This window comes from Mastacembelus armatus, chromosome 19 (assembly GCF_900324485.2).
Source record: "Mastacembelus armatus chromosome 19, fMasArm1.2, whole genome shotgun sequence".
Classification (NCBI taxonomy): Eukaryota; Metazoa; Chordata; class Actinopteri; order Synbranchiformes; family Mastacembelidae; genus Mastacembelus; species Mastacembelus armatus.
In genome coordinates this window covers 14060353-14072401 of record NC_046651.1, presented here as the reverse complement: position 1 = coordinate 14072401, position 12049 = coordinate 14060353, and the positions used below count along the sequence as shown (strand labels likewise).

At 40.5% G+C, this 12049-nt stretch overlaps 1 protein-coding gene across 1 annotated transcript in view; it reads left to right on the top strand.

The window, feature by feature from the left end:
• The window catches only part of chst15 (carbohydrate sulfotransferase 15), a 30372-nt gene extending 27818 nt beyond the window's left edge, over positions 1–2554 (top strand). The window contains exons 7-8 of the mRNA XM_026316410.1: positions 1360–1507; positions 2045–2554. Coding sequence (XP_026172195.1) covers positions 1360–1507; positions 2045–2244 — 348 coding nt within the window. The 3' untranslated portion in view covers positions 2245–2554. The remainder of the gene's footprint in view (positions 1–1359; positions 1508–2044) is intronic.
• The last annotated feature ends 9495 nt before the right edge of the window (positions 2555–12049 follow it).

Below are 12049 nucleotides of genomic sequence, written 5' to 3'. Positions count from 1 at the left end.
TCAAGGAGGATGAGGATGGAGACAAGGCCAGAGTCTGCGGCTACTAGGAGGTCGTTGGTGATTTTGACCAGGGCAGTTTCAGTGCTGTGAAGTTGGCGGAAACCAGATTGAAAGTGTTCGTATAGGCTATTGGCGGAAAGGTGGGTATGGACCTGGTGGTGAACAACTTTTTCCAGGATTTTGGAGAGGAACGGGAGATTGGAGATAGGGCGGAAGTTGTTAAGGTCGGCAGGATCGAGACCAGGTTTTTTTAGAATTGGTGAGATGATGGCTGTCTTGAGTGATGGGGGTACGATGCCAGAACTGAGGGAAGTGTGAATAATGTGGGTAAGATGAGGAAGGAGAGAGGGGAGACAGAGCTTGACGAGGTTGGTTGGTAGGGGGTCAAGTTTGCAGGTTGAGGGTTTGGATTTGAGGATCAGGGAAGAGATAACCGTGGTGGGTGGAATGATAAAACTCGAAAGCAGGGAGGATACTGGTAGAGAGGGAAGGGTACAGTGGAGGCAGTTCGCAGTGTCACAGATGGGGGGAAATTGCTGGTGTATATTTTCGATTTTTGATGAGAAGAAATCCAGGAAGTTATTGCACAAGGTGGTGGAGAGTGAAGGGAAGAGAGGAGTATCGGGAGGGCCCAATAAATTTTTGACAGTGGAGAAGAGGGAACGCGTGGAGCCAGAGGCGGATACAATAAGCGAGGCATAGAAGTCAGATTTTGTTTGAGTAATGGTTTGCTTGTACTTCAGTATGTGGTTTAGGTATAAGTCCTTGTGGGTGGATGAACCGGTTTTTTTGAAGAGACGTTCAAGGCGATGGGCTTGGGTTTTGAGGAGGCGGAGTTCGGGTGTGTACCATGGAGCAGAGTGCGTAAAGGATACAGATCTAGTTTTGAGTGGGGCGAAGGTGTTGAGTAGATTTCGTAGCTCACAGTTGAAATTGGATAACATGTTGGAGAGGGACGGTGTGTAAAATCTCACAGATATCCCTTTAATGCTATATAAACAACCAGCAATATAAATTAGAGTACCTATTCCACTGGCAGGAACAGACACAGGGTTGCAATTCAATATGAGAATATATTTATATAGTCCATCTTTCTCACAGCCCTCAACTTCTCTCACCACATGATACCTGCACATGTTCATTGCCCACACAGTGCCTAGCATTACCAAGCTGAATGGATGGCAGAGATGAAAGAGAAAACCGATGGAATTCCCTCCCTCTGTTTATGCCCCCCCGCTCTTGTTCATCTCCTTAACAAGGTGTAACCATGCATGCACCACCATGTCCCTCAGCTGAGGAGAAAGTTTCTTGGCTAGAGCTTTGTTATCTCACATTGATTCTCTTGTTTTGTGTCCACAGGTCAGATTGCAAGTTGGCCTGTACATTGTGTACTTAATGGACTGGCTGACTGTGTTCAGCAGGGAACAGATACTGGTCCTGCGTTTGGAAGACCATGCCTCTAATAGAAAATACACAATGCACAAAGTCTTTGATTTCCTTAACTTGGGTGAGTGAGCAATACATCCCAAACATTAGCTCCTGTGTTGAGGACACATAAAAAGAGGAATCTTTAGCTACAGAGAAAAAAAAAAAAAAAAAAATCCCCAGTCTGAAAGTGCATATTTTCACGTCATATCACACATAATTTTTTTTTCAGATACAGTTCAGTATCAAAAGTACCAACCTCTCCGTCAGGTAAACAGCTGTTTTCAGGCCAGTATTTAGGCTACTATATACGTGACAGTTAAATACATGTTGGTCTGTAGGTTGGAAGCACCTTACTTCTGTTTACATACCTATTACTGATGCATTCCACAGTTTATTTGCCCCAGAGCTCAGACTGAACTCTTCAAAAAGCTGCCAACACCAGCAAAGGTGTGATTACATCTGAAAAAGCCAAATCTTCTGTTCAGGGCAATGCTCATAAATAGTGACATTTCAAATATCTTTACTGGATTTTATTCCATTTGCTTAGTGCTGTGGCAAAATCTGAAGTGGCCCAGAAAGCAGGGATGTGAAGAAAGGGCTTGTATGTGTTTTACAGGACCAGTGACAAAAGAAATAGAGTCAGAGATCACAAGAAGTCCAGCGTCCAACACCAGGAGACCAGCTGACAAAAACCTGGGACCCATGCTTCCCATCACTAAAGAGATTCTGCGGGATTTCTACACACCGTTTAATGAGAAATTGGCCAAAGTGCTGCGGAATGACTCCTTCCTCTGGCAGAACAACTCTAAACTCTGAACAGCCCACTTCCCCTTTCTCAGTAAACAAACCACTGATGTGACAGTCAGTCCATTCATTTGACTCTTATCTCTCTCAAGTGCCCATAAAATTCAGTGTTTTTATTCATTTAAATTATTTAAGTTATAAAAGCAGATGAATCAAAGACAGAAAATAGCACAAGAGTGTATGATGATTTGTGTGTGTGTGTGTGTGTGTGTGTGTGTAAAAACAGGAGTGACAGAGATGCTGACACATCTTGACTGTTCCTTTTATGACCAGATGTAAATAGTAAATTCAGAGATATTAAAGTCCTGTGTTGTCTTTTCCAGTCTGGCTTGATTCATTAAAAGATATTTCACTTCACAGAACTTGAAAGAGGAGACCTAATAATTTTTGAGTGTCATTTTTTTCTAATATACCTTGTATATATCCAAGTAGATGGAGAACAAGCTGCTTGGTATAATCTGTGATCAGAGAAGGAGCGATCAGTGAAACAACACTGCCCTCTATTGGGTAATGTCTTCTTCCTTCTTCTTTTCTTTTCGGCTGCTCCCTTCAGGGGTCGCCACAGCGAATCATCTGAGAACCTCAACATCTTCAGCTCTGCTACCTCGGGCTCTGCCCCCTGTCTTTGTCTCAGTGCCACTGTCTCTAAACCAGACAACATTGCTGGTCTCACCACTGTCTTGTCCACCTTTCCTTTCATTCTTGCTGACACTTTCTTGTCACACATCACACCTGACACTTTCCTCCACCCGTTCCAACCTGCTTGCACACGTCTCTTCACTTCTTTTCCACACTCTCCGTTGCTCTGGACTGTTGACCCTAGGTACTTAAAATCCTCCACCTTCTTCACCTCTGCTCCCTGTAACCTCACCGTTCTGCTTGAGTCCCTCTCATTTACACACATGTACTCTGTTTTACTGCGGCTAACCTTCATTCCTCTGCTTTCCAGAGCAAACCTCCACCTCTCTAGATTTTCCTCCACCTGCTCCCTGCTCTCACTACAGATGACAATGTCATCTGCAAACATCATGGTCCACGGAGATTCCTGTCTAACCTCATCTGTCAGCCTGTCCATCACCACAGCAAACAAGAAAATGCTCAAAGCCGATCCTTGGTGCAGTCCCACCAGGATCAGCGGTAACTTCCTGCAAAACACTGTCGAGTACTGCTGAACAATTGAAGTGAGGAAATATGAAGCTGTGACATACTGAATTACAGCATGTGCTGAAGTTGGAACACACTTGTTCTCTACACCAGAGGGCAGACAATACTTAGGAATATACAGTTGTAAATGCACTAATTTTCTGCAACAGTGGAATAAGATGATTTTTTTCATGTTTTCAAAACAAACAAACAAAAAAAGTTGCTTCAATTTTAGAAAAGGGAGAGAGAAAAAAATCATCTGTTAGTAATCATGCCTCTCCTCTCTGGCAGCCTTCTAAGTCTTCCTCCAGCCTACACATGCAGACAAACTATCTAAATACCACTGGAAAACCTCAGGAAATTTGCAATCACATTTTTTTAACATGAGATCCCTTTCTTCTTTGTTTTTTTTTTTTTTTTTTTTTTCAAAAGGCAATGCAGCCCTTTCATTGTACAATCTCAATACACATTATCCTCATTGAAATCAAGACTATCTGACAAAAAAGTGACTGCAAACCATTTAGATATTTTGTTTGGAGTCGGACAGTTCATCTGGCTGGCTGGCTGATGAGGTTCTGCTTCAGTGAGAGCCTTCAACCAACTTTAATTTCCTTGGAATTCACAAATATTATCAAAGCTTCTTTCAACTTAGTCTGTGCTGTATCAGAATACACTGACTGGCAGGAAACTGCACAAATATGCTGCTTACAAAAGATCCAGAGACTCTGCTTCACACTATTTTTCAGATTGTGCATAATTATGGCTCCTTCGCCAAAAACAAAATTTATCAAAGGCTATTACAAATTCATTTTTGATGTTGGAAGTATTCTTGCAGTGTGCTGGACAAACAAACCTAACATAGACTGAGCACATACAGGCGGATGCTGGGCTAGTGGGGGAGTTTGTCAAATGCAGAAGCAGGAGCAGCAACGCTGTGCAAAATGGACTGCTCACTAGCCTCACTGTTACCGTTCCCCAACAAAACACCCCCAACCACTGCGAGTTTGAGTAAGCCATGCAGTGAACTAATATAAAATGTAATATGAATCATCATAATAAGCAATAAAGTAAATTGTCACATTCTACTTTGAGTAGAAATATTTCTCTAAATGATTAGCTGAGTGTGAAGTGTAGAAACCGTGAGTACGACTACAGTAAGTGTGACAAGAGATATTGAGTTTCACATACAGGAAAAATTATACACTGTGTGCCAGACCACAGTCATGTTTGCATCCCTACAACCAATACACAGTATTAATCTTTACTGTAGAAAACCAATAGAAAAGTGGCCAACAATGAGAGAGGCAGGAAATATGCAGCAAATAACACTGGACATTAGTACTCATCACTATAAATAGAATGAGAATATTACAATGCATGTGCCAAGCAAACAGTTATCAAAACACAATATGTCCATCCACTGTGTGCAAGCTAATTAATTCAGAATTAACAGCAATAAAAATACTTCACATAAGTGTGGCAGACACAGCATCAAAGTGTAGCCTGTAAATGGGCTAATGCAAGCATAACGTTAACACATTAAAGCTACTAATACAGTAGCATTAGCAGCATAAAGTTACCCTGCTGAAGCAAACAAGTGATTCCCATCATCTGCGGTGAGAAAACAATGCATTAATGAATTCTGAAGCGGCAAAATGGATCAAATTAACTTACTGTCTTACTGGGATGTTGACTTCAAATAAACTATTTTGTTAGCGAATGAACTAAAAGGAAATATGCTGGTTTAAACCAGGTTTTGATTTGACCATTTTGCTCAAAGGCACATAAAACAGCGAGGATTAATTTATCCTATTTTGAGAAAGTTTTTTTTAAAAGAATAATGAATTCAATGATTCAATGATGAATCAATGATTTTTAAAATTATTATTGAATTAACAGATAATGGCATCAATTTTATGAACATGAAAGTTAGTATGCTGTATTCTCCTTGCTTGAAAGAGAAGATGTGTAGATGTAGGCAGCATAACAATGAAGTGCCTGATCCTTACAACATGGAGGCAGGACATTTTCAGGTCACTTTTATGGGATTCACAAGCGGATGTGGTCAGGAGACACTTTGTCTCTTGGTTCATTTCTCCTCTGTCAGTTTGGATAAGCTTTGAATAAAGACTTTAGCAGAATGGACTCACTCTCTTTCCAAGCTCTTTTCTTTTTCCTCAAGTTTTTCTTTAACTCCCTAAATTTTAATGGAATTCCATTGTGGTGTAGCATTTCGATTTAAGGAATGTGACTGGCTATGTCACATCAGAATGGAAAAACGCTGTGACGACCACCAACAAGGTGACAATCACTATATATCTTGCTCATACCTCTTCCCTCATGCTTTCAAACAAGCTGAGTGAAAATGAAAAATCTTCTTTTCTGTGTCCCCCTGTTGTCAATGATTAATGGAGAGTTCCTTGAGATAACAAGAAAGAAAACAATGTGGATGAAATCTATGCAACAAAAAATTGCAATCCATCATGCTGACTGACTGCTCTGATAGTCTGCCAGTTATATCTGAAGAGGCTGTGTGAAGCCCAGACTTGCCTGTTGATGGAGTGAGTGAGGAATGCAGGAAAGAAACAATAGCCTTGATTGTGTGAAATGAATGAGAGATTATAAGAAATATAGTTGTATCACAGAGTAATCCAAAAGTAAGATAAGGATATTAAACTGAACAGAAGAAGTAGCCCGTCAAACAGCTTGCTTGTTATTTTAATTTTTTCAGTCAGTAAGCATTTTCCATGCTCTTGTAAAGACTGTTGCCCAGGCTCTACCTTCAAAGTTAAAATATATATAAATGTATTTCAACTCAAGTATTCTCCTAATTATTTGTCCTAATGAGTCTCTTTAGTGTTGCTGTCCACATGGCTGAATGTTTCAATTCATCTATTTTTATCAGAATAAAACCCTAACGATAAATGATGTGCTAAACCAGATGTTTTGGTTTGGCATTTTCTGTCCCCCCAAGCCTCTTGTGCCCTTGCAGCTCTGTCATTGTTCAACAAGATACAGTGGATCCAAGCTCATTGCTCTGCATTAGCTGTCACCTCAGACTTCAGCCATGTATTTCACAACAAGGGCATTACAGAATTCTAATGTGGCTGCATCTGTGCCTGCACAGATTGATCATCTCCTCAAAGTGGCAAAACTGCCAGATGTTTTTCAGTGTGTTGGTAGCACATGGGGTCCCTGCTTTACTGTTCACTCAACACGGCTCCAGTAGCAAATCCTACATGATGTATTAAGGAAATTAGTTTTCGAGGTAGATAATAGATAATATGTCAACAAAATCTGGCATAATGTATAATGAGTTCTACTTACCCAAGACAATACAGGGGGTGTAAACACTAATACAGCAAAATTGATACAATATAAATAAATACATAAATAAATAATAAAGAACACACAACTAAATGTTGCATCAACCTTTATTTCATTTCATTGTGCTCATATGCAAATGCATGATGCCATTTCAATTAAAACTGCCATTGTTACTTCAAGCAAACATCTGCCTGTTTCGATCACTTCCTGCTGGAACCCGACACAGGCACAGTGAATGTGGACGAAGAATTAGAAACACAGGTGTTCAGGAAGGGAGTGTTTTCAGAGAGGACTCTGAGGGCAGATGTGCTGAAACGCATTGGGATCCAGGCACTGTGTAGTAAAACTGACATCGTTACCAAGAAGACTGAGATCTAAGTGTGTGATATATAGATAAAGAGTCTCTTCATCACCCAAAGGTCTCCAAAGGGGAAAACATTCCCAGCAAACAATAATAAATTGTCCAAAAATTGTAGGACCATGACAGATGTAATAGTTTCTGCAGGGATCAGAAAGTACAGTTACGACTGGACAGAGTCAACGCAGAAGTAGAAAACCATAAAAGTAAGTTGTTGCCAGTGTCCAAATATTTTTTTGGCCAGAATAAACAGCTTACTCTGCGCTTAAACAAGTTGTTCTTCGCATACCAGTGGAAACAGTTGGTTTAAAACTTTCATAAATCTTAACTTTTACAGATTAATGGCTTAAAGTCTGTAATGATAAGGATTAAAAGTTGCATTTGCCAATTTTGTTCGGTATTTCCAGTCAGCAAAAACAAACGGTAAGCACAAGGCTGCTACTGCTACTATATTATCACCTTTTACTGTAAGTTGACATGGAAAACTACTGCAGCTATGAAATGGCTAACATCAGACAGATACATACAGTAACAACATTAGCAGTCCATTTATATATAATATTTATAATCCATATTTAACCTATCCAGCATCCCCTCTACTTCCAGTGGTGTTCAGCTTCCTGTCTACTACTGGGTGAGATACCAGGCTCTTCGTTTGCTAAGTCCTCCACTAGTTTATAACTGTAAAATAACTTGCTAGACCAAAACAATGAATTAAAGATGCTGAAATTCTCCATAGAGCTTCAGTACTGGGTGATGCTTGTTTGTTCATCACTACAAATTCCTTTCTCACAGTTACTTGATACAGTGTTAATATAAAACATGTACTATGATGTTTCAGTCTACATGAGCAGCCACCTTTATAGTCATCACTATTTACATTAAATATAAGTCTCCACATACATAATTACCACTTCGCACAAGTCATAGCAGGAAAACACCCATGCATTTCTACCAACGACCTCATATAACACAGCATTGTATCTCTGAATAGCGCTCACTGACGGCTGTATCTAGGTGTTTTTCGTTTTAGCAGAAATGGGTGTAGAACTGTAATTTAACAACATGTCAGGTCTGATACTGCCATGATTTTATATGTGATCATAACAGAATCAGAAGCAGAAAACATCTCACTCTGCTCTAATAATCAGGATCAAGTATGGCATTTCTACAAAAACACAATATGATGAAAATGGATCAACCAATCTTGAAAGAGAGAGAGGTTTAATATCTGGTCTGAATCTTTCTTTGCAAAACATCTGCTGTTTGAGCAAAGAAATGCCATCACTTTCACTGTAGTTACAGCATTGGATCTGTTGACTGTAATCAGACTAACATCTCTCACATGACTGGCAAAGAAGGTTGAGTTCCAAGGAGGATATCATGAAAACATAAGCTGACACAGACTTCGAGGCTCAAAGCCAATCACACTGCATGTGTGCTGGTCTAGCAAATTGACCATGGCCACATTTCACACTGTTTCCATGGACACAGGGAAATATTGCAAAGATCCTACAGCAGCCTTTTACCTTCTTCTCTGATCATTCGGTTAGAAACATTCAAAGCATACAACCGGAACTATGCAGATATAGATTTCACGTTTAAAATACAAAACATTTCAAATATAAAAATGGGCAATAGCTGTTTTATTTTTGGTCGATATCAAATTCAAACTTTGAGAGTTCTAGCTTTATCCTTATGTGACATGTTTGCCTTTCATTTTGAGGTGAACAGAGATTTAGTTTGCAGATTTAATTTCCCTGCCTGTTGAGTATCAATAATGCCAGGAGCTAAGATTCATCCCTAATGAAATGCACATGCTTTAAAGCAGTAAATCCAAGGTCTTAATGTGCCAAAGCCTGAATCCATAAATGTGTCATTTTACATTTTTGGTGGACATGAAAATAAATAAATAACACAAAGTGGGTTTGTTCCTGTCGACCTGTTTGTCCTCAGTCAACTCCTAATATTAGAATTTATTGGAAATATTGGCCAAAGCCCGTTTCATACACTCAAGGTAGAATTTGATGAATGATCACAGAATGTGTTTATGCCTGTGCATGTATAGACTGTGTGAAATTGCACATTTAGATTTTCGACCATCTTTTACTAATGTGATGTTTAAAAAGCCAAGAGATTCACTCTTTGCTTTTTGTGACGCACTGACTCCGGACGACGCGCACGAATAACGCACACGAACATGAAACTTCGAACGTGTATTTCTTTTTACGCGTTATATCACGACCAAAGGCGCACACTTGGAAAGGATGTTTTCTGTAATCACACATGAATCTTAAATTCACAAGACACTTACCCAGTGTGGATAAATACTGTCTGCCCGCTTCCTCATTAGTTTGTTAAAAAGGACAGGCGCGTGACTGCCCCCATAGTCATATAGTGTGACTGGTGTGCGGGTTTACTTTGTCACGTGACCTGATAGTTTTGCTTTCTAGTTGATTTCTATAAAATAATAATTATAATAACTTGTTTTGTTATCAAAATGTTTAACTGAGGTTAGGGAATTGTATAGACATATAATGTATATATCCCCGTGACCCTGAACCAGGAAAAAGCGGGTATAGAAGATGGATGGATAATGTATATATATATATATATATATATATATATATATATATATATATATATATATATATATATATATATATACATATATAGTTGGGAGGAGCTATGGATTTAAAACAGGCTGCCACAAGGTTTAAAAATCCAATGTTTTAGATGTTAGATGTTTAGCTGTTGAAGACTGATTTTTTTTTTTTTTGTATTGTACCATCTTGTAAATAGAGTTTTTGGTTGTTTGTTTTGTTTGTTTTAATTTGCACAGTGGGACTCCAGAATAAGAGTTGATGAATGAGGAAAATGTTAGAGAGCACAGAGTAGAAGAGGTGACTGTTGTGGAGCAGAAAGTAGCAATGATCAGTAAGGATGAAGTGAGGAAGACACTGAAGAGGATGAAGAGTGGAAAGGCAGTTGGTCCTGACGACATACCTGTGGAGGTATGGAAGTGTTTAGGAGAGGTGGCAGTAGAGTTTTTGACTGGGCTACTTAACAAGAGCTTGGAGAGTGAGAGGATGCCTGAGGAATGGAGGAGAAGTGTACTGGTGCCCATTTTTAAGAACAAGGGAGACGAGCAGAGTTGTGGAAACTACAGAGGAATAAAGCTGATGAGTCACACAATGAAGTTATGGGAAAGAGTAGTGGAGGCTAGGCTGAGGTCAGAGGTGAGCATTTGTGAGCAGCAGTATGATTTCATGCCAAGAAAGAGAACCACAGATGCAATATTTGCTTTGAGAATGCTGATGGAGAAGTACAGAGAAGGCCAGAAGGAGCTGCATCGTGTCTTTGTAGATTTGGAAAAAGTGTATGACAGGGTGCTGAGAGAGGAGCTGTGGTTTTGTATGAGGAAGTCTGGAGTGGCAGAGAAGTATGTTCGAGTGGTGCAGGACATGTATGAGAGCTGTAAGACAGTGGTGAGGTGTGTTGTAGGGGTGACAGAGGAGTTCAAGGTGGAGGTGGGACTGCATCAAGGATCGGCTTTGAGCCCCTTCTTGTTTGCTGTGGTGATGGACAGGCTGACAGATGAGGTTAGACAGGAATCTCCGTGGACCATGATGTTTGCAGATGACATTGTCATCTGTAGTGAGAGCAGGGAGCAGGTGGAGGAAAATCTAGAGAGGTGGAGGTTTGCTCTGGAAAGCAGAGGAATGAAGGTTAGCTGCAGTAAAACAGAGTACATGTGTGTAAATGAGAGGGACTCAAGCAGAACGGTGAGGTTACAGGGAGTAGAGGTGAAGAAGGTGGAGGATTTTAAGTACCTAGGGTCAACAGTCCAGAGCAACGGAGATTGTGGAAAAGAAGTGAAGAGACGTGTGCAAGCAGGTTGGAACGGGTGGAGGAAAGTGTCAGGTGTGATGTGTGACAAAAGAGTGTCAGCAAGAATGAAAGGAAAGGTGGACAAGACAGTGGTGAGACCAGCAATGTCGTCTGGTTTAGAGACAGTGGCACTGAGACAAAGACAGGAGGCAGAGCTGGAGGTAGCAGAGGTGAAGATGTTGAGGTTCTCTCTGGGAGTGACCAGGATGGATAGGATCAGGAATGAGGACATCAGAGGGACAGCTCATGTTAGATGTTTTGGAGAAAAAGCCAGGGAAGCCAGATTGAGATGGTTTGGACATGTTCAGAGGAGGGACAGTGAATACATTGGTAAAAGGATGCTGAGGTTAGAGCTGCCAGGAAGGAGGCCTAGAGGAAGACCAAAGAGGAGGTTCTTGGATGGAGTGAAGGAGGACATGAGGACAGTTGGTGTGGGTGAGGAGGATACAGAGGATAGGGTTAAATGGAGGCAGATGATTCGCTGTGGTGACCCCTGAAGGGAGCAGCCAAAAGGAAAAGAAGAAGAAGGACTCCAGAATAAATGACACCTTCATACAAAATGAAGTGTGTTGCTTATATGTACAGATTTTGTGTTGAGTAGAAAGACCATAGTTGCTTTTGAATTTCTCTTTTAACGTCCCAGTTATCACTAACCATGCATTGTTTATCAGTGTAAAGTTGGCCTTGCCATGTCCTGCTGAATAGTACAGGACCATTTTACATTAATGCTTACACCATCAGATTCTCCCTCTCAAGCCAGTCTGATTTTTCATCAATTACCAGGTGCCAAAGCAGCAGCTGGGAGCTACTTTCCACTGAGCCTCTAACCTGTCACTCTCTCCACTGATGTCCAATTAATAAGGATTCAGCCAGAGATTTTCTCCCTGTATGAGATTATGCAGAGAAGTGGGAGTCATCACTCTTGTACCTTGGGTGTTCTTCACTTAGAGAGACAGCTATTGTCACAACATGCCTGCCTTAAGCTGCTCTGCTCCACAGCCTGATAAGTGACTGTTTGATCTACCTACTTCAGACCACAGCATGTATTTTAATGCAGACACCCTGCCTCTGTCAGACCCCCAGCTTAGGAAATAATTT